Below are 23,297 nucleotides of genomic sequence, written 5' to 3' on the forward strand. Positions count from 1 at the left end.
TGGGGCACTGTCTGCCCCAAATCTGGTTTACTGCACACTTGCATTTGCCTTCCACACCCTGTACGACAGCAACTTTGCAGAGTGCCCTCTCACACTCCGGGACCCCTCGGGGGATGTCAGAGAGCCGGTTTCGGCCCAATCTCCACAGGCCAGGCCAAGGGACCCCATCTGCCGGAGGGACCCCCGTTCACTCTGCAGACGCCAGCGAAGGACCATGGGAGGTTGGCTCCAGGGTGTGTCCGGCCCATCTCGCCCAGTCCCGCCCCACCGGCCACCTTCTAATTAATTTCCTTTCAATGTGCACGAATCCATGCACCAGGTCACTAGTGGAAAATAAGAACCAAAGCATACCATCCCCCAAAAGAGGATGAACATGAGTCATGAGAACTTTGCCTTTTACATTTAAGAAAAAGTGGGCAAGAATAACAAACACACTCGAAAACAATACAGAGCTAAGTGGCTCATGTGATTACTGCAGAAGCCATCTTACCTTATAATAGAGAAACATGCAAATTGACCGCACCTCCGCTATGCCCACGATTGGGCCAGCAGGAGGCTGGGGGCGGGACTCCGGGTGGCATATCCGCCGTTGAGAAGTTCAAGATGGCGGTGCCAAGTGGCCGGGCCCATGCCGCCGCTCCCGGGGGTGCCTGGGGCGATCGGCACCCCGGGAGGGCGTGGCCGGGCCCATCGGCACCCCGGGGAGGCGTGGCCGGACCCATGCCGCTGCTCCCGGGGGGTGCCTGGGGCGATCGGCCCCCTAGGGGGGGCGTGTCCGGGCCCCTCCCGCCCCTCCCGGGGGTCCCGGGGTTGATCGTCCACCTGGGAGGGCGTGGTCCTGCCCCTCCCGCCCCTCCCGGGGGTCCGGGGGTCGATCGGCCACCTGGGGGGGCGTGGCCCGGCCCCTCCCGCCCCTCCCGGGGGTCCCAGGGGCCGAGGCTTTCCAGGCCTTGGGCACCAGCGGGGAGCCTGCACCGATCGCAGGAAACCACTGGGGTCCGCTCCTGTGATCGGTAGCAGGGACGCTGGGTGCGGCGAGCCCAAGGCCAGGAAAGCCTGGGGCAGAGGCTTTCCCGGCCTTGGGCACCAGTGGGCAGCCTGCACGGATCGCAGGAAACCACTGGGGGTCGGCTCCTGCGATCCTTAGCAAGGATGTTGGGTGCCGCCGAGCCCAAGGCCACCGCCCGGGGCCAACCCCCAACCCTGAAAAAGGCAGAAGGCGGTGGCCACAGCCAAGGCCTGGGTCCCTGGTGCCGGCAGAAAACTGGTGCAGGCAGCCAGGTGAATGAAGGTCTATTGCACGAATCTTCGTGCAAACGGGCTACTAGTCCTATATAATAAAAGGCTAATATGCAAATCAACCAGATAGAACGACCGGTCGCTATAACACGCACTGACCACCAGGGGGCAGATGCTCAATGCAGGAGATGTCCCCTGGTGGTCAGTGTGCTCCCACAGGGGGAGCGCCACTCAGCCAGAAGCCGGGCTCATGGCTGGCTAGCGCAGCAGCAGTGGTGGGAGCCTCTCCTGCCTCCGTGGCAGCACTAAAGATGTCCGACTGATGGGGAGCGGGACTAAGCCATCAGTCAGACATCCCCTGAGGGCTCCCAGACTGCGAGAGGATGCAGTCTGAGCTGAGGGACCCCTCCCCAAGTGCATGAATTTCGTGCACCGGGCCTCTAGTAATTTATAAACACTGTGCCTGTGTTACAGGGCTGTGTCCACTATGTACTGATTACTGCTGATGAGTTTCATATTGCTGTCTTTTAATCCCGTCTTTGAAATCTCTCAAACACACGAAAATAGGGAACCAGAGGAATAAGGCCAGGAAGCTTAAAAACTTTCAAACCTTTTTCTTTTACTAGTAAACCTGATGCCTTAACAGAATAATGTCTTTGTTGGTGATAACTAAACGTGGATATGTCATGCAGATCGCCTTTAGTCTAGTCCAGAACATTTTCTGTAAATCAAATCATAAATGGAACACCTTTACTTCAATAAGGTGTCAGCACATATTCCCAAGCTCATATTACATTAAAAGCCAAAGAAACATCACAATTTCACCCGGTCTTTAGCATCTGAAATCTTTCACAGGTGTCCTGAGAGAGGAAAAAGGTCACGACCTACAGGTCACGTCAATAATCATTAGGTGTTACTGTAACAGAAGGTATCTGAATAGCTGCTGTGGGTACATATGGTGCAGGATTATGTGCACATTACTTACAAGGTTACTTTTCATTTCACAAAATGAATTCTGAGCAGCATGAAAACTAGAATTGAGAGATCTTATCTCAGGTTAAGTTGAAGTTTTCTGTAGAATTGTATATAAACAAAACTAAAATAGGTAACAAATTAAAGGGGAAAAATATACCCTCAAGTCACTACAGCCAATCTCACACAAAGCCCACTGCCTTCTGTAAGAAATGGCTTTTGCCACTGATTTGCCCAGGAACCACATAACTGTTCTAAACACAAAAATGTGGAGAATTTTCCCTGCCCAGACGTGGTTTTTGAAAGGATAAATGCATTTTAACATACATAATTTAGCTTGCAACAAACCACAAAAACCAAAGGGAAGAAGCCTGGAAAAGAGTACATACATATGCTCTAAGTGCCACTAAAACATTCTGAGCTGAACACTTGTGAGACCTTCAAGATGCTCTAAGAATCTGCTAAAAAGTTAAAGGTTCTTCTTTCTTTGTTTCCACTCAACAACTGACCTTATTCTATCATTAACTCAGTCTATCTCACTTTTAATTGCAGGGCGCTCAGCAAATGAAAACTATGTAAAGCTAAGTGAACACAGCAGAGGCTCCCCATGCTGCACAGCACTGCCACCTGCATAATAAGCAAGGTCACACGCCAATGTCAACAGAACTCCTCAGGATCAATGTGATGATCTATCAAATGAGTTTCCAGATTTCTCTTATAATGAGCAGGGCTAAGTTCCACAAGGGGAATCAAGTTCCATTCTACTCATCCCTATCTCCAAACAAAACCGTACAAAAGGAAACGGGTGGTGTTCGTTAGAAGGACAGAAAGAAAGGAGGTATACTAATTGCCAGTTGATTAACATTAGCAGGAATCTCTGGTGAACAGACTTAGCTCAATTATAACTGCAAAGCCACCAGAGATTTTTAATTATTAAAAGGTAAACCATATGCCAGAGTAACAGAAGACAACTCAATAATCAAACTGGTAGGACACAGTAGTTCTTAATCTCTTTCTACTCTACTTTTTGATACTTAGAAGATCTTTCTTAGTAGGAAAAAACTACATGCAAAATATAAATTTGAACTAATGATTTGGCTAAACACACCCCCGCAACCAAATCTTTGTGTTTACAGATTTTGCTCAAGACATATATATGATATATATGTGTATATATATACAGTATATATGTATACTGTATATATATACACATATATATGGTTCATATGCATATGAAATTTTAGATGAAGAACTAATATTGATTTCTTTTGACAAGCCACGTCTTTAGGTCTTAATTTCTTTAACCATAAAAAAGATAATCACATTTATATAATCATATTTGTCATTAGATAAATTTAAACTTAGAAATCCCTACGAGAAATGAAGAACTATTATTTATAATGACACTAATTGTTTTTGGCTTGATAGCTCTTACAGAAAGCATACTGAGAAAAATGATGTGGCCAGTGCTAGTGATAGACACTGAAAGTAATACCTCTTTTCTCAAAGAAAGCCAGTTAGATATACCGAAATATGTACTATTCCAGGGTACACCTGTATAAAGAAGTTGTGCCAAAGCTTCTCAAATTCATAAATCTTGGACATCTCATAGACATGAAATCTTTAAAACATTACAATATTATGAGAGTCAAAGTGAATTCCAAAGGAAACAAAACTTGACTCTGTCCTCATATGTAATTAAAAACCTTAGTAACAACTTGGCCTAAGAAACTGAACAGAAAGATCTACAAACACCTTGGGTCCTACATGTGTGACCCAGCCTGACACATTTAACTTGCTTTGCTTTGGTTCCTTCACTTGTCAACCCAGGAAATTGGACTTGATGAACCCCAAGATTTAGTTCTAACACTCTAAAATTCTATAAGCATAACACAACTTCACTGCTATTTCTAATGAGATTTGGTAGAAAACAATATTCAATTTCTCAACTGTAATTATTAGAAACAGACAACCCCACAATTTCAACATAAAAGAGCCCATATATTTCCAGGTTATTACGTTTTCAAAGAAGTCTCAAAAAAAAAATTAAAACAAGAATCTCAGAGGACTAAGACAAATAAACCTAAGGGAAAAACAAAACCAAGTACCTGCTAAATAACACTTTTTAAAAAATGAATGCTTTATTAAAAGTTTAAGAAGCCAAATCTACCTAATAAAAGAGTAACATGCTAATTGACTGTACCTTCATGACGCCCACCAGCCAATCAGGAGTGAGTATGCAAATTAACCCAACAAAGATGGCAGGTTAATTTGCATACACAGGCGCTGAGCAGCCAGGAGCTGGACGCTTGCATCGCCAGGCGGGACACACCACTCCAGCTGCTCCATGCCTCTGGGCAGCATGGGAAGGCAGAAAGGTGGCTCGGGGCCGGAGCGGAAAGGCTGCTCCGGCCAGAGTGAAGGCGATGCCGGCAGCCAGGGGAAAGAAGGCCCAGTCTTACACGAAACTTCATTCGTGCATCGGGCCACTAGTATAGTTATAAAAAATTATCAGGTAAAACAGTAGAAACAAGTAGTAAAATATTTGTTTCCAGTTGTTTCTGGATCTCTTGCCTAACAAAATAAACTCAGATTCAGCTACACATGAGAAGCAAAAAAAAAAAAAAAAAAAAAAAAAATTCAGAAGTCCTCGGACAACAGGAAACTAGCACCCTAGGAAGTATACACACCCAATTCAGTTAGCCTAACCTAAACTCTCCAGCAGATTTTACTGTGCTTGGGCTTTTATGCAGGATTCCCACCCTTCCTCAGTCAACTTTATGATTTGATTAACATAAGAAGTCTTTCAGAATAACTTTTGAGGTGTTTTTTTATTTATTATTATTTTGCCTTAAAGGCCTTAGATAGGTGTCTTTGAGTACAAATCAGCAGTTTAGATTCTCTCAGCTTCCAGTGTGGTCTTCTGGGTTCACTATGGTGCTGGTGGCTTAACAGTGCCAGTAACTAGGGATTACCAACTCTCAGCTGGTACACTGCACAAGAGTTCTGAAAAGCATTTTCTTTAAATGTAGGTAAGAAAAGGGTATTTTCTAGAAAATACTAACAAATAATTGAAATGAGGCTCTATTTCCCCCCTTCCCCCAAATAAAAAAAAAACTTTATCAAAAATAGGGCAAGGACACTTCATTACGTTATCACAAACTACATTCAAGCCGATCTGTCCTACCTTCTGATGCTTTGATCACATATCCTCTCTTTTTTTCACCGGGAGGCACATCAAGCAGCTGCATAATTCTGTCCAGTAGCCCATGGATTATCTCAAACCCAGGATTCTTGTTGTAATAAACAGCACAAAGGTGCCTGTAGTTTCTTGCACCTACATCTGAAAAAAAATAAAAGAATTAGTAACAAGGTCACATTGACCATTACATAAGAATCTGATTTACACCAACACAAACGTGGGCAGCAAACAAAAAAGAAAACCTATTAGTAAACACATAGAGAACCATTCAACGTCAGATGCAAAATAATATGGTTTTTCAACCATCAAATTCCCTGAGGTGTTTTGATTTGGGGAAGTATAAGAAAACTTGAATGCTGGCCCAGGAATAATAAGGTTTCACAGTGGTATAAATTGGTAAAACTCTTTGTAAACAATTTAGCAACAAACATAAGAACCTTAAAACGTCATCATCTTTTATTCATAATACTACTATACTAAGTAAATAAAGCTTTCATGTTAAAAGATATTTCTGCACAAAGCATTATTTCCAATAGTGAAACTAGAAACCACTAAATTGGGGAATGGCTACATAAAATAGCACAATCATTCATCCGAATACTAGAGCTAAGAAGCATCCTCATTAAGATTTATAATACAGCTAGTGCAAATACTTAAAATAGTAAATGAAAGAAAAGGGAAAAATATACAATAGGTTCAAAAACTATCAAGCAAAGAAGGGAATCTGTCACAAAAGTTAGGACAGTGATTACTGTAGGTAAAGGGAAAGTGACATGATGAGGAAGGTCTTAAAGAAGCTTAAGATAGTGGCAATATTCCATTTCTTACGTTGGATGGCTACACTAGTGTTTGCATGATAATAATCTTTTTGAACTATATGTTATATATACTTTTTACAATTAAAACAGGAAAAAAAACAATAAATGAAGATAAGAATTACAACTATGTAAATATAACGTAAGCCAAAAAACTCCATGCACAGGAAAAAGATAAAACAAATGCACTTGCATGTTAACAGAGGTTATTTGGGGGCAAAGATAATTTTTTCAAGTATTATCTATTTTTCCATATTTTCCTTGATTAGTATATGTTATTCTACTTTGAAATACTGAACTTAAAAGTGGTTATATTTTTAAGAAGGTAATATCATTTACTTGCAACAGTCCAAATGAACCCTGATGGGTAATTGGATAAATAATTGTGGTTCATCCATACAATGGAATACTACTTACTCATCAAGAAAAAGGAACAAACCTACTGATAGACTTGACAATTTAGATTAATTTCAAGGGTGCTACGCTGAATGAAAGAGGACAGTCTCAAAAGGCTTCATATAACATGCGTCTATTTGATTTTTGTTGTTTGTTTTTTGTGTGTTTTTGTGTGTGAATCCTCACCCAAGGATATTTTTTCCATTGATTTTTAAAGAGTGGAAGGGAGGAGGGGAGGGAGGGAGGGAGGGAGGGAGGAAGGGAGAAAGGAAGGAAGGGAGGGGGAGAGAGAGAGAGAGAGAGAGAGAGAAAGAGAGAGAAACATAGGCGTGATAGAGAGATTGATTGGTTGGTTCCTGCACTTGATAGAGGCCGGGATCAAGCCTGCAACTGAGGTCCATGCCCTTGACTAGAATCGAACACAAAACCTTTTAGCCTGCGGGCTGACAATCTAATCACTGAGCAAAACCGGCTAGGGCAACATGAGTCTATTTGTATAACATTCTGGAAAAGGTAAAATTATAGCAACCAATAGGAGGTAGTGTCTGCCTGAAGTTAGATATGGAGGAAAAAAATGTGGTTATAATAGAAAACATGAAGGGTCTTCAGGGTGATAGAACTGTTTTATATCTTGTAGTGATGGTTACAAAAATATAAACCCATATTAAAACTTTATTTTTTTAAAGAAGAGTATAGCATATAAATGTAGACTCAAATTCAATGGTGATCATTTACTTTATAATGGGTATATACACTTTTGGCCCTTTAATAAATTCTAGAGGAAAACACAAGACACTGAATGAATGTTAGCTTCATTTCACTTTTCAAATTACGAAAAGAGAAAACAAACTAATGTCTATCAGGGAACAAACTGAAAATAAAAAAGCTGCTTTATATTATATTAACACTAGAGGCCTGGTGCACGGATTCGTGCACCAGTGGGGGTCCCTTGGCCTGGCCTGCGGGGATCAGGCTCTCTGACATCCCTTGAGAGATCACGGATTGCTAGAGGGCGGTTCTCGGGTGATGCACTCTGGAATCAAGCTCCCTCCTCTCCGGTTCCAGTGCATCACCTGAGAACCGCAGCTGCCAAGTCACCACAGCTCGGCAGCTCCTGCATTGAGCATCTGCCCCCTGGTGGTCAGTGCGCATCACGGTGGGCTGGTCACTTAGGCTTTTATATATATAGATGTATTGAGCAAAAGTTCGTCCACAGATTTATTCTGAGAAGTAAAAATTCTGAGACATCCTAAATCTATACTAATAAAAGGGTAATATGCTAATTAGACTGGACATCTTCTGGACATCCTTCCAGACAAAGCCATGGTGACATGGCCATGGCAGAGGCAGTTAGGGGCAATCAGGTCGGCAGGGGAGAGCAGTTAGGGGGATCAGGCCCACAGGGGAGGGCAGTTAGAGGCGAACAGGCCGGCAGGGGAGGGCAGTTAGGAGCAACCAGGCCAGCAAAGAGATTAGGGGTGATCAGGCAGAGGCGGTTAGGGGCAATCAGGCAGGCAGAGGCGATTAGGGGCGATCAGGCAGGCAGGGGAATAGTTACGAGCATCAGGCAGAGTGGTTAGGGGTGATTAGGCAGGTAGGCAGGTGAGTGGTCAGGAGCCAGTGGTCCCGGATTGAGAGAGGGATGTCCGACTGCCGGTTTAGGCACAATCCTAAACCGTCAGTCAGACATCCCCCGAGGGTTCCTGGGTTGGAGAGGGTGCAGGCCGGGCTGAGGACACAACCCCCCGCCCCGCTGTGCATAAATTTTGTGCACCAGGCCTCTAGTTAAATTATAATAGGCTGAAGGGTGCAAGGAAGAGACAAGAAGGGGTTGATCAGTTAATAACAAGAGGGCCAGAACCAACAAATGACTGCTTACATTCCTGAATGAAAGCTAAAACTACATTAACTTTCAGGTGGCAATTTCCTCAATTATCTAGAGAGAATAGCCGATCACCAAAAGACACCACCAGAAGGCAATGAATCCTGGTTGCACATGAACTTTCCAGACTGCTGCCCACAACCAATCCAAAACATCATTACTTCCTGTGGACTGTGCACCTATCCCAGAACTGCCCCCAATTTCTCCTTTTCCAGCCCCCCTTATCTATAGTCAATGTAAATTCTTTCAAAACAACTTATATCTTTTTTCTCCAAGCTCATTGTATAAAAGAGCCCTGTAACCCCAGGACCATGGACATGGTGTCTTCTCCATCCAGCTCTGCGACAGGTGGCTCGGAATGCATGCCCAGGAGCTGGTCCTTTCTCTGGCTAACATGTGGCTCAACAAATCTTTCTTTCAGAAACACTTCAGCCTCGAAGGTTTTTGATTAGCAATTCCCTTTGCATAATTGACACAAATTACTGAATGCCTTTTACCTTTCAGATATCCAAATAAAATGGGTATTTTAAGACACTGTTTTCACTTACTAAAGCAATTTATATAAAAGTGAGCACATAAATGGGGTACAAAGAAACGGCCAACTAATGTTAACTGCCTTCCTATCAATGTATCTATAATCTTATTTAATTTTCAAGACAATCATGTAAGTTATGTTTTATTAGCCCTATAAAATAGAATGGAGAAAGACAAGTCCAAAAAGATTTTGCACAAAGCCAAGCCAACTGGCTGGAGCTAATTATATTTAACTAGAGGTCCGGTGCACGAAATTCTTGCACGGGTAGGATCCCTAGGCCTGGCCGGCGATTAGGGCCGATCTGTGGGGCGACCAGCAGGACGATCGGGGCCGGGGGAGGGGGGGGGGGTGGAGCCCCCGCTGGCACCCATGTTGGCTGGCCTGGCACCGCCCACTCGCCAGTCCTGCCCCCCACCACTGCCACCGCTGGTTGCCTCCCTCTGCGAGGCAACCGGCAGGGCGATCAGGGAGCTCCCGCTGGCACCCACCTTGGCTGGCCTGGGACCTGCGGGCTGGGAGCAGTTCCTGCATTGAGTGTCTGCCCCTCGGTGGTCAGTGCGCGACATAGCGACCGGTCCTTCCACTGGTCGTTCTGCCATTCAGTCAATTTGCATATTGGGATTTTATTATATAGGATTGCATAACTAATAAATTACAAAACCAGGATTTGACCAGAATCATCTGACTCTAAAATCTATGGTCTTTCCACAATACAGTGGCAATCTCTAACGGATTTGAATGGCAATGAATAATATAAGGGCAAATTTATATATGGTTATATACCTACCTAAGATAGTCAAAAATATTCATTCTTGAAATGCTTTTTATATGACAAACAGATGTCTGTTCTAAAGTTTTCTAAGAATTCTAGGTAAGCAACTGGAGTAAATTATTTTTAGAAGTTAGTTAACTAGCTATCAACAATATTATCACTCATAGAAAGTGTATTCTAAGTTAAACACTGACTGACCACACGTGGAGAAATAACTGTTCTTGCCATGTAACATTTCTCAGTACCTACCATGTTCAAGGCACTCTTCTGTAGGTATCCCTGGAAGATAATGGTCAGAGCCAGCACAGGGCCTGCACAAACTAAACCCTAACAATCATTTTTTGAATAAATGAATAAAACCTGGAAAGGGAGGTAAGCACATACAAGTAACTATTTAACAAGGCTAAGACCAGACAACGGGCCACATTCTATGTCAGCACAAGAGTCAGCTGATGCAGGAAAAGTGAGTACTGTCTCTATCACTTCCATTTGCAAAGATAAAGACATTGGTATCTAAAAGCTTTACTTGAAGGTGTAAGAATACAGATTAATATTAAAATCAGGCAGCCATAAAACCTCAATAAACTAACCATGTGCATACACTGAGGGGCCCAATTCCTCTGTAGGAAATTTCAATCTCTCCCTCCCTCTCTCCTTCCTTCTCCCTCTTTCCATTCCGCTCTCCATTCTGAAGGGGGGAAAAATGAAACAAAACAAAACTAAATTATCCCTTTCATAACACTGAGTTGCTCCTGGGCATCTCTTGCCATGTGGTACCCATTTGTTGGTGTCACATGCTTCCACTTTAACACACAGACACATATTGAAACTACTTTGTTGTTCCATTTTGCTGTGAGAGAACAGCCCAACAGTAATGCCACCAATCAGAGAGCTTAGCAACATAAACTGGAAGCTTTGTTTTAATAACCTTTGCCTGGGGATACTTCTTTACTGATCTTCAAATTATGTAAAACGTACCTAAAGATAAGAGGAACAACATCTGGTTTAAAGAATTAGAATATTTTAAAAAAACAAATTAAGTGATTTTGATGATCAGAATAATAAAATTACAATAAAAAATACAGGACTTTTAAAAAATTATACTCCAAAAAAAGTTTCAGGGTGTTTATAGCACACACATTACACATACACACATGAGCTATAGATTTTTTAGATTCAACTCTGCAATATTTTTAAGAAAGGCCACTCACTGACTTTTAGGGCACTGTACTTATAAACCCACCATAAGAATTAAATTAAACTCTTTATTTAGGCAGGCCCTCCCAACTCCCACCAATGACTGGCTGGTTTTCCAAATTTCCTAAGAACTCCCAATCCCTCTAGACTGGCTTCTTCACATCTTGCTAAGATAGTCCTACTGCGGCTGAACTGAAAAAAGAGAAAAATAACCACATACCCCATTCCTCCCACTCCTCCCTGGAGAACTGCTAGGTGTGGTACACTCCCCATTTCCTAGGATTCTGCACCCAGGGACCATGCTACATCACAGAACTCACTGACTGCATGCCACAAAACAAGAACCATTTAAATTTCATGCCAAAAATTAGGGTTTGTCGCAAATGACTCAGTTCTTTATAACTGACTCAGTTCTTTATAACTCAGTTAACAGACCTCTTGTGTCATGCCATCAAACAATTCTGCTTCTTAGACGGGTCTGCCAAGTGTGTCAGCCTAAATTACCAATGTTTTTCACAGACTTCAAAGTACTGCCGGGAGAGGCTGATCTACCCACCCAGAGGAGGGGCGGCTGGCTACACTTCTGTAAGCTGAAAGATCTGCCAAATTATTTCTTTTTAAAGAGAAAGGAAAAAAGAATGGCAGATGATGTCCCTTAGTAGATGACTACTGCACACAACTCAAATATTTAGAGTAGGCTCTTGCTTGGTGTAGATCCTCTTTCACAAAAGTACCAATGATTAAGAGCAAATCAGGGGTGTTAGGTTATGTTACCATATATGGCACAGAATGGAAAAGGGCAGTCTTCAACCTTTCCATCTCTACTTCTCACCTTCACCCAGAGGCCCAAATATAGATGTCAAGAGAAAGCCTACTGGAAAATCAAAAAGGCTTCCAGAGTAATCGCTGGCTTATACTGGGCTTGAGATTACTAGTTTGACCAAACTCAGAAAATAAAACAAAGCACCTTGATTTTTAGTCTAATCCATCCAATAAATTTCTTTAATATTGGTCCCCAAGAGATTGGAGTTTATACATTATCTCCTGAAAAATTCCAGTGTAGTATTAAATGATTCACAAAAGCTATAAGGATCTCCTGAAGACATATACCTTAAAAAATTACACCTAATATGAAAAAACAGGACTGCAAATCTGTAAAAAACCTTTTTGGAAAAAAAGTTGACAAGATAGCAAACATTTAACGTGCATACCTATGGACCGACCAATTCTATTTCTAAAAATTTTTAGAAGTACATATTGTAGCAAAACCCTGGTAACAATCTAAATATTCATCAACAGTCTGAGTAAATAAATTATAGCATATAATTTATACAATGTAATGCAGCCATTAAAAAGAATGAGATGAACAGAATGTGTCCACAGGAAAAAGCTGGACAGATAAAGCATAATTCCACTGGTATGAACTCAAGAGTATTTATCCACATATATGACTATATATAGAAATGTGAAACATGACTGCACGTGCACAGAAAATGTCTGGCAGCTAATTCTAAGAGTAGGATTATGGAGAAGTTGGATATGTGTATTTTTTTTAATACCAAGATAACAGAAGTACTTTTAAGTTAGAAATATATATTAATAAAAGTTCTTAAGGATATTACAAATATTTTCAATTTTAAAATCAAACATAATAAAAAATAACTTTCCTTAAAACATATCTATATTATAGCACCAAAATACAGATTTATTTCAGTTTTAAGTAATGTTGAAAGCGAAGCAACAACTGTGAGGAAAACCTATGATCTTCTCAATGCATGAAGGAAAAAGTAAACCTGGAATGGATTTTTATCTATTAAAAAATATGCAATGCATGACAGAGCACATTATAATCACATTAGCAGATCTTAACTATGTGGAGCCAAACATACTAAAATAACTGTAGCTATTAAAAATAATGTTATTTACACAGTTAAGATGCTATCACATATATGAATGATGCTACTTCAAATATTGTTAATGTCAATGTTCCTTACACCCATCTTTTTTAAATTATTAATTGGGAAATTCTACATGCCAAAAATATGAAATAGTAAATTAAATTAATCCAGACTGATGACATAAGCTCTCTTCAGAAAACCACATTCCACAAGTGGATGCTAATCTTCCATTATTTGATGGCTGCAGAATTAATGGACAATTTCTCAGAGCTGAAGTATTTCACAAGCTCATAATTAAAACACTTTTATTGAGCTCTTTATCAAGCAAAGAGTTACAGAAAAAACTATAAAGATCTGGACCCTATATTTTAGTAGATTACACAGTATAAGACAGATTCATGAATGGTACAAGTCAATAGCAAGTTGAAAGAACAAACCAAATCATCAAAGAACAGTGAATTAGTTATGTTCCCTGTAGCCACGGTGGCCCAGAGAGGAGAAAGGAACAAGAATCTTAAATATATATTGTGACTAAAGTTTAAAAAGTAAATTCTGGGGCTCCATATCAAACTAGTCAAGGTAAGAAGTAGATCATTCTCTGATTTAGAAAATCAGCTTCAGGGAGAACATGAAATTTTAGAAGCTATTTAAACGGGGCCTTGGGAAACAGAGGAAATGCAGCTTGTCCAGGACTGCAGCAATGCTCTGGAGACAGGACCGGTCTGAGCAGGAAGTGAAGGCTTGGAGTAAGGGTGCCTGCTAAGGCAAGTGAAGGAACTGTGGCCCTTTGAGTGGTCAAGGGCCTCTAAACTATTCCATCTACTAGAATAATTAACACCCCAAATTCTTTAAATGCAGTAGTTGAAACTAAAGTGCATGGCAATTTGATTATCAGGCTTCTCCACAGATATAGGTCAAATTGACAAGATGGCTGTTTTGTGCTAATTCTACATCACCCTCTGTATGTTACAAAGCCAAGCTAAGTCATCTTTCTTAGGCTATGGCTCCTTTTAAACTTAAATTCAACCCAGCAATGCATTTTCTCCTGCAATTTCAGTGAGCTTCTAGGCATACTGGCAGTTTCAGTGACCATCATGGAATAAACTGTGATGGTAGAATTCAATCTGCATTTAATAAAATGCCAGAATGTTGGCTTTGCAAAATACAAGTCCTTTCCTGAGCATAAAGATTAGCAGTTCACAATTAGGTCCTCTGTTCCTCTAAAGTAATTTTTTACTATTTTGTTTACAGTTTAGTTAACCTTGACATCGAACAGAAGAAACAAAAGTATTAACAACTGGAACCAATCAATAACTCACACAGCAGCCTGATTTGATAGCTTCAGGGCTGCCTCAACCGATTTCCCCTTTATAAAGCTGAAAATTTACCCCTCAGCAGTCTGCATTAACTTCTCATTCCAAAGACACATGCCACTCTGCCCAACAAAAGGGATAAATCAGCTTAGTCCCCTGAGTCATGTCTAATTTTTTTAAATGTTGCAACAACTTTGGACCTTAAGACTCAATAAATGCAGTGGTTGGCTCAGCCTCAAAGAACAGGAATGTGTCTGAGTCCGAGGGGAAGTCTTAATACTTGAGCAGTGCGCCTGACTCAGCCATAAATGGGCATCCAGCCTGCATCACAACGTGACAGTCAGTCAAAAAGTCCACTTCAGCACAGGAAACTGGCCAATGAGGTCAAGCATGAAAATGGGGTTAGTAGTCTTTCATTTACTCTCACAGAAATGCAGGCCAGGCAAACCTGTGGGAGGCACTGAAATCCAGTACAAATTCCTTTTTCATTTCCATCTGGGAAGATATGCTTGCCTACACTAACTGACGTGAGGCTGGCAGTGTTGGGTATTTCCTAAATCCTACCAAACAAGTTAGTCACTTCCTTGTCTGTGCCATCAGGGCACCTTGCACATTCCCTCCAAGCACTATCTATCTAAAAATCTGTTCCCTGCTCTATCTTCCTCAAGACTGGCAACTCTGCCTCCTATTTTCCGAGCAGCGCCTAGCAATGAATGATGAATGAGACTGCCTTGCTCACACTTACCACACATTTCTGCCCCTTTGAATCAGTAGTTAGGGTTTGCCCTAACTAATGAAAATTTGAGACACTTTCATATTAACTGGAAACCTCTTTTATCATTTCACTTTTGATGGACTAGATTTTTTTTCTTCAAAATAGGTTTTTTTTCTTTAGGAGGAAATGGCTAATGTAAATCCAACAGAAAAATGCTTACTGGTTTGAAAGACAGTAAAAACAGATGTGCTCAACTCACTAAAAAGAAGTGAGTGAAAAATTACTGAAAAAACAAGATTCTTATTTCTTAAGTAAATTCCCATTAGTACATTTTGGTTTTCTTACCTCACCCCACCCCCAAAAAAGTGCACAACAGAAGAAAAACCAGTTAAGCAAAGGTTAGGATAAAAATGAGCCCCAAGTGCCCAGTAAGGTTACATTAATCCTTGAATGGCCAGTCAAGGTTTTCATGTCATTCTCACAGAAACTGACTAAACCGGGATGCTAGGTATCTGGCATTAGGGGTTGCTAATACCCTAATAGTAAAAGCAGACATCAAAAAGTGCTTATTATGTGGCTGAAACTTTTCATGTAATCCTTATAATGCATCTATGAAAAAAATGCTGTCATTATCCCCATGGAACAGATGAGGAAACTACGGCAGAGAGATTAAATAAATTGTCCAAAGTTAATAGCTGCTGAGTGGCAGAACCATGACTGAAACCTGGGCTACACTCTCTTCGGAACCGCAGCACCGGGCTGCCTCACCTAGAGAGTCCTCTGTGTGCACCAGATGACAAGTAGGGAATCCACAAGTACATATTTAAAATAATCCATCAGAAAAGCTACTTTTGTTATGAAACAAAATCCAGGCCTACCTAAAGAGGAAGCACACTCCAAATAAATGAAAGCAAACCTATGTTTTCAAGATGGTAAACTTACCAAGCAGATGTACCCCTCTCATTCCTCAAATCCTAGTGATATGATAGAAAATTTTAAAGAAAGAGAATAAACCATAATGGTGCAGGACAACAGGCAGAAGTAACTATCAGATGGAAATGGCTGGATGGAGAAAACAGAGCAGAATAATCACAACTGAAAACAGGAATGAAAGAGGTCTGCTACAGAGATGAGAACTATTCCTCCTGATGAAATCAAGTGCAGCAGAAATGCAAATCTTTGAGTTAAAAAGCATATGGACTGGCTTCTGGGGTTATCATCAGCACTGCCTACAGCACTAGTACCTAAGACCACCTCTCTCAATAGGAGAGGTAATCTCCAAGCCTGGGCTTTGGGGCAGAGTGTAGTCTATGTCTAGGCCTTCCCAAGAAACACAGAAGGAAAAACCAGTGAAGGCATCTCTACACAGGCTACAACACTGTGAGTGCCCTCATGTGCTCCGTGCCAAACAGCAAAACCCTCCTGTGGCAATTGTGAGGACCCCAGCCTGCTCCCTACACCCTCACCCTCCAGACTCTGAGCAGCCTGCTTGTGAGCATGCCCTGCTCTGCACAGCCCTATAGGGAGCCCTTACAATTAGGGAAGAGGCCTACTGCTAAAATAGAATTCTAATACTTTTGAGGAAACCTGGTGTAATTAACCCAATTCTCTATTTATAAATGTTTGAATCACCAAGGATCAAAACAATGTAAAACTCAAAGAACTAAGATGAAAAAAAACAAGTCAAAGTTAACAGAAAAATTTGACATTGGAATTACAACACATTCTTAGTTAGCTGTACCAATGGAGGACTTGAAGCATAAGAACCCTTACAACTATTTATGGCCGGCACTGAAAATGGTTTCAGATTTCTATTATAGCAGAGTTATTACCCAAGGAAAACTCTCCATAGACTGATATTTAAATGAAAGTTTATTCTCTAAGGATATACGTACTGAGATAAAAATCCTGACCCTAGCTCTAAGGCCAATATTTATGAAGGCTAGGGAAAATAACCACTTTTCTGTCTTAATTTTCCTATATATTAAGTGGAAACAATGTTTTTTGTCCCTTCTACCTCAAAGAGCTGGTTTAACAATCAAAAGAGAAAAATGTATGCTTAAAAATTATTTTGGCCCTAGCTGGTTTGGCTCAGTGAATAGAGCATCGGCCTGAGGACTAAAGGGTCCCAGGTTCGATTCCGGTCAGGGGCACATGCCCGGGTTGCAGGCTCCATTCCCAGTGTGGGATGTGCAGGAGGCAACTGATCAATGATTCTCTCTCATCATAAATGTTTCTATCTCTCTTTCCCTCTCTGAAATCAATAAAAATATATATGTATTTTAAAAATTTGCTTTGGAAAGTAAAAGGCACCACACAAATACAAGGTGAGGCTGTTGACTGAAAACAGGCTGCGCACTGGGGAGCAGATGGCACCAGCTTTGGCTGAAAAGTTTGCTATGGACGATCTACATACAGGAGGTCGAGAAAAAGGCCTCTGCTTTTGTTAACTGATTGAAAAAAACACACTCTGAAGCCTATAGTCTAGAGTAAGACTCACTGAACAAACACTGCTAGGATCTGAACCATTAATTCTAGGGAACCAAGGAAATACGGCCAGCAATTTAGTCATTTGAGGGCACTGCTCACCAAGAGATGACCTCATATACAGCTCCAAACAGTCAGACTTATATAAGTTTGTAGACACAGAAGTTTGAATGAGACATAGGAAACTTGAATAAGACAGACTTCCTTAGCAATCAGGTGTAGCTACTTACTAAATATATATTTATTAAATAACCACCCCATTCCAAATGTTGAACCAAGCAATTTGCTGCACTAACAAGTCCAGACCATACTCAAAAGCTACAAAAACTGGTAAACACATTCACAGTCACTAACTGGCAAACAGTCATTAGTGGTGGTGAATAGTCACTACTAAACCAAAATGACAAGAAATCAAGCACCTTAAATCACATGATACAAGAAAAAAAGAAAGATTCCACAGTGCTTTTCAAGTTGAGGTTTTAATAGGGCTCTTCCAGAATGTTATTAAATTATTTGTTAAAATTGCTTTCTAGTAAAAGAAATAAGCGATACAGTAACCAAATATCTGAACCATACTTGGTTTGATTCAAATCAATCACGGAAATTAAATTTATGTAACAATTCTGAAAACGTAAACACTAGCTAGATATCTGATGATAATATGATAATTATTATATGGGTTATTTTTAAAAGACAAAAATGGTAGTCCTTACCTTTTAGAAAGAGATACTAACAGTGTTTGCTAATGAAATTATATGATGTCTAGGAATTGCATTAAAATAATATGGGGAAGTGGGTTGGAGTATAAATGAAAGAAGCTTGGCCATGTGTTGATAATTGTTGAAGCTGGGTGTTGGATTCATGAGAGTAATTATACTATTTTCTCTACTTTTATACACAGTTGAAGTTTTCATAGTAAAAAAATGCTTTAAGTATACAAATCAAAGGTGGCTCATTCTTACCTCTACTAGAATCTTTTACTACAATGTCAGAGATTTCAAACAGTTTCAGAGGAAGAGGCATCTTCCGATTCGCTGCTATGGTCTTTAGGAGGCCAGGAAGAAGGGTAGTGCGCGCCACCTACAGGAGAAGATGCAAAATTGCACTGACCAAATAGGAACCAAACATACATACAGTACTTCCCCCTTATCCTCAGGAGGTATGCTGCAAGAACTTCAGTGGATGCCTGAAACCACAGGTGGTAAATACATACATACTATGATTTTTAAAATTAAAATCTTGAAGATTTCAAATATGTAAATTTTCATATTCTGCCTTATTTTGAAAATTGAAGTAGATTATAAGAAATAGAAATACAGGATGGGGCAAAAGTAGGTTTACAGTTGTTCATATGAAAATACAATAATTAATAAGTAATACAAGAATAAACTTTATGTTTCACATACAACTGTAAACCTACCTTTGCCCCACCCTATATTTAAATAGATTAAATATGAATTAATCAAAAATTTAAAAACCAGGACCAGGGAAAATGTAAATGCAATTAAAACACCAAGACAATGAGGAAAACAACACAAATATGTAGGTGCTAAAAAAACTGCAGCTGCTATGGGCAGGCTATGACTACAGTTTCCAGCTGAGTAGCCAAAGAAGTACAAATAAACATCCCAGTTCTTTAATACAAACATACATAAAACCGCAAAACTTTCCTGCTTTTGTCTGTGGAATAAATTTCTCACTCTAAGATACATGAGGTATGTCAGCTGCCAAGACATCATGTTCCTGGCAGGGTTTTACGCGCAGTGGTATGACAGCATGATTGAGAATCTCGGCTCTGCAGACTCCAACACCATTATTTTTGGCCCAGACTCTTGCACGAGCTTCTTAGGCTGGGTTTCTCTGCTTCCACTCCTGCCATCTTATGGTCTATTTTCCACAGAATGATCCTTTAAGACCTAAATTAGATCACGAAACTTACCCTGCTAAAAAATCTCCAATAGGTTTCCATCAAATTTTGAATAAAACCCATGTCCTACATGGAGCCTCTCTCCCACCTCAATGCCTGCTGTCCCCTGGCTTCCTGCGCTCCAGCCACACACCACAAGCAGGTTTCCATCTCAGCTCAGACCTCCCCACTGGCTCTTCCCTCGGCCTAGTACATTCTTCCCATAGACCCAAATGTGGCTAACTACTGTCCTCAAATCTCTGCGCAGAGGTCCTCTCCCACAGAGGCCTGCCCTGACCACCCGAGCTAAAATAGCAGCCTCTCTAGATCCTGCACAAGGAAGTGTAAGCCCCTAAAAGGACTTGCTAGATTGTGAGGTGGGAGAGAGAGAACATCTTTCCTATCACATTCATTCTGCCAGCAAGCTGCTAATTCACCTGAAACTTGCTTTCTTTCTTTTCTTTTTTTTTTAATATATTTTATTGATTTTTCACAGAGAGAAAGGGAGAGGGATAGAGAGCTAGAAACATCGATGAGAGAGATACATCGACCAGCTGCCTCCTGCACACCCCCCACCGGGGATGTGCCCGCAACCAATGTACATGCCCTTGACCGGAATGGAACCTGGGACCTTTCAGCCCGCAGACCGACGCTCTATCCACTGAGCCAAACCGGTTTCGGCGAAACTTGCTTTCTTAAATATCATTCACTTCCCCAAACCATACAAACAAGACTACAATGTTAAAAGAAAGCTTAACTTATTGGAATAGAAACAAGTTACTTCATAGATAACTTTTCTTAGTGTTTCTCATTTTATTTTATAGATAAACCTTATCTGCTTATTTAAAAACCCACACTAATATAAAAAAAACACACACACACAAACAAACCTGAATGTGATCAAGCTTCTAGATCTAACTAGCAATTTATTGGAAATACTAGAGGCCCGGTGCACAAAAATTTGTGCACTTGGGGGGTGAGGTCCCTCAGCCCGGCCTGCGCTCTCTCACAGTCCAGGATCCCTCTGGCAGCCTGGGAGCCCTTGGGGGATGTCCACCTGCTGGCTTAGGCCCACTCCCCGGGGAATCGGGCCTAAGCTGGCAGTCAAGACATCCCTCTGGCAGCCCAGGAGCCATTAGTCAGACATCCTTAGCGCTGCCGCAGAGGTGGGAGAGGCTCCCGCCACTGCGCCGGCCAGCCATGAGGTGGCTTCTGGCTGAGCAGCACTCCCCCTGTGGAAGTGCACTGACCACCAGGGGGCAGCTCCTGCATTGAGCGTCTGCCCCATGGTGGTCAGTGGGCCTCATAGTGACTGGTCGTTCCTGGTCATTCTACCGTTAAGGTCAATGTGCATATTACCCTTTTATTATATAGGATAGGGACCACTGGAATGTAGTTAGCAAAATCCTAAATGTAAGAACCCTGCAGGGCAAATAAACCAGTTTCTTCAAGAGAGAGAGAAAGAGAGAGGGGAACAACCTGCAGATTAAAAGAGATGTAAAAAGCACATCAGTCAACTTTGATGTACAATTTCATCTGAGTCCCAAATCAAACTGAAAAAATTTAGTCAATTGGGAAAATTTAAACAATGAGTGGATACTTGAAGATATTAAGGAATATTATTGCTAATTTGGGGGGATGTGGGAATACTCTGTAATTTTATTGACAATAATTATAATAAGACTTTACATATTTTAACTAAATATCATTTCTTTTATTCATTCTCTAACATATCAGAAAATAGTCCAAAGTTAAAGATTACACAGGAAAAAGAATGGACTTACGACAATAAATTGAGTTACAAGACCATAAACAACTTTAATTTAATTTAACCATAAATAAATATAAGCCTGTTAGCCACATTAGTAATGATAGGGCATATCTGTAAGGCAGGAGTAAAATATAGAATCTGCCAAGTCTAAAAAGCAGACTCACTTTCATCTCTAATGTATTTTATACAGAAACTAGTGGCCTGGTGCACGAAATTCATGCACAGAGGGGGGTTCCCTCAGCCCAGCCTGCACCCTCTGGTAATCTGGGACCACTGGCTCCTAACTGCTCACCTGCCTGCCTGCCTGATCACCCCTAACTGCCTCTGCCTGCCTGCCTGATTGCCCCTAACCCCTCTGCCTGCCTACTTGATCGCCCCTAACCTCTCTGCCTGCCTGCCTGATCACCCCAACTGCCCTCCGTGCCGGCCTGATCTCACCCCCAACTGCCCTCCCCTGCTGGTCAATTTGGTTCTGATTGGTCGGTTTCTATGCCAGTCAGTGTCAAAAGCTCCGCCTCTAAGGCAGCCATTGGTTCCTCATAGTTCACCCAGATTTGGTTCTGATTGGTCAGTTTCTATGCCAGTTGGCGTCTCCAGGCCTAACTCCGGGCCTGATCAGAGAGGCGAGGCTGATCAGCAGCCCCTGCGGAAGCCCGGAGAGAAACAGGCGCGGCTGCTGACAAAGCTGAGAGAGAAAGAGAGAGGCAACAGCTGATCAACAGCTGCCACAGAGACTGTGGATCAGACCCTGCCTCTCTCTTCAGGCCTCTCTCCAGGCCTGATCCGCAGCCCCCTCAGCAGTCAGTGCTGGGTCGCCACGGCAACCCAGCACTGACTGCAGGACTGACTTCCAGTGTTCGGTCGAGCCTTCGGTGGGTCATTACGGACCCTGAGTTTTTATATATTAGGATATTGACTCTTAAGTGTGCAAAGCCACAGCTTCTTATAGTGACCTTTAACCTTTTGCACTTGGATGTCGAGTGTGACTTGACACGGTTAGCATCGGTAGCAGGAATTGAGAAAAAAGCAAGCGAGTGCAAAGGGTTAATGTTTCTTATTTGTTTTCCTCCCACCTATATAGAGGATTAAGATAGGATGTAAACCCTAAAAACACATTACCACATCTAAAGAAAACTATCAAGTTTGATAAGTGAAACTGTGAGAAAAAGAAAAATTTGCAATAAGCTCAAATAAAAATCCATTAAGATTTACTGAAATATCACCCTATCCAAATGAAGTTTTAAATCTCTTATTAAAAAGAACACCATGGGCATTTTTAATTTAATTTTTTAATTCTCACCTGAGGATATATTTTTCATTCATTTTAGAGAGCGGAAAAGAGAGGGACAGAGAGAAAAACATCAATGCAAGAGATCAGTTGCCTCCTGTACACACCCTGACTGGGGAGTGAACCCACAACTTGGATATGTACCCTGACCGGGAATCGAACCCAGGACCTTTCAGTGTACTGGGACGAAACTCCAACCAACTGAGCCATGCTGGCCAGGGCAGGAAATTTTACATAGTAGAAAAGCTAGTAGACTTCAGAAAACAAAACATAAAAGCTCATTATCACAATCCTTCCAAACTAGGGTGAGAATTCCTCAAAGTTCTGACATGAGTATAAAGAAAGAATTCATGCCGAAACCGGTTTGGCTCAGTGGATAGAGCGTCGGCCTGCGGACTGAAAGGTCCCAGGTTCGATTCCGGTCAAGGGCATGTACCTTGGTTGTGGGCACATCCCCAGTAGGGGTTGTGCAAGAGGCAGCTGATCAATGTTTCTCTATCATCGATGTTTCTAACTCTCTATCCCTCTCTCTTCCTCTCTGTGAAAAATCAATAAAATACATTAAAAAAAAAAAGAAAGAATTCATGTATTTGATACATATTACCAAATAAATTCTTTAATTAATCTAATCTACCACATTAGTAGGTAGTCCTATAGGTAAAATTTAGATTTTTAAATTAATTTACATATTTTTAGAACTAATCCAGCCCCCTACTTTTACAGAAGTGCAAACCAAGATCAAAAAAACTGGGAGTTTAACTGCATTATAACAGCATTAACTTTACTGAAAGCATTTCCTTTCAATTCCAGCCTCCTTTGATTCTAGAAGACATGATTTCCTCTAAAGCCTAGTTAAAAAATATCATACAGAATTGCAAATGCAAGAAAAATAGGAGAGCTTATTAGTAT

The 23,297-nt window shown here is 41.2% G+C and overlaps 1 protein-coding gene across 1 annotated transcript in view; it reads right to left on the bottom strand.

Moving 5' to 3' along the window:
* FARSB (phenylalanyl-tRNA synthetase subunit beta) overlaps positions 1–23,297 on the bottom strand; it is a 60,874-nt gene that overhangs the window by 13,672 nt on the left and 23,905 nt on the right. Inside the window, exons 15-16 of the mRNA XM_079782829.1 lie at positions 18,386–18,503; positions 5,399–5,554 (exon numbers count right to left, since the gene is read on the bottom strand). Of these exons, the coding sequence (XP_079638955.1) occupies positions 5,399–5,554; positions 18,386–18,503 (274 nt within the window). The remainder of the gene's footprint in view (positions 1–5,398; positions 5,555–18,385; positions 18,504–23,297) is intronic.

This window comes from Cnephaeus nilssonii, assembly GCF_951640355.1.
Source record: "Cnephaeus nilssonii genome assembly, chromosome: 10".
Lineage (NCBI taxonomy): Eukaryota > Metazoa > Chordata > Mammalia > Chiroptera > Vespertilionidae > Cnephaeus > Cnephaeus nilssonii.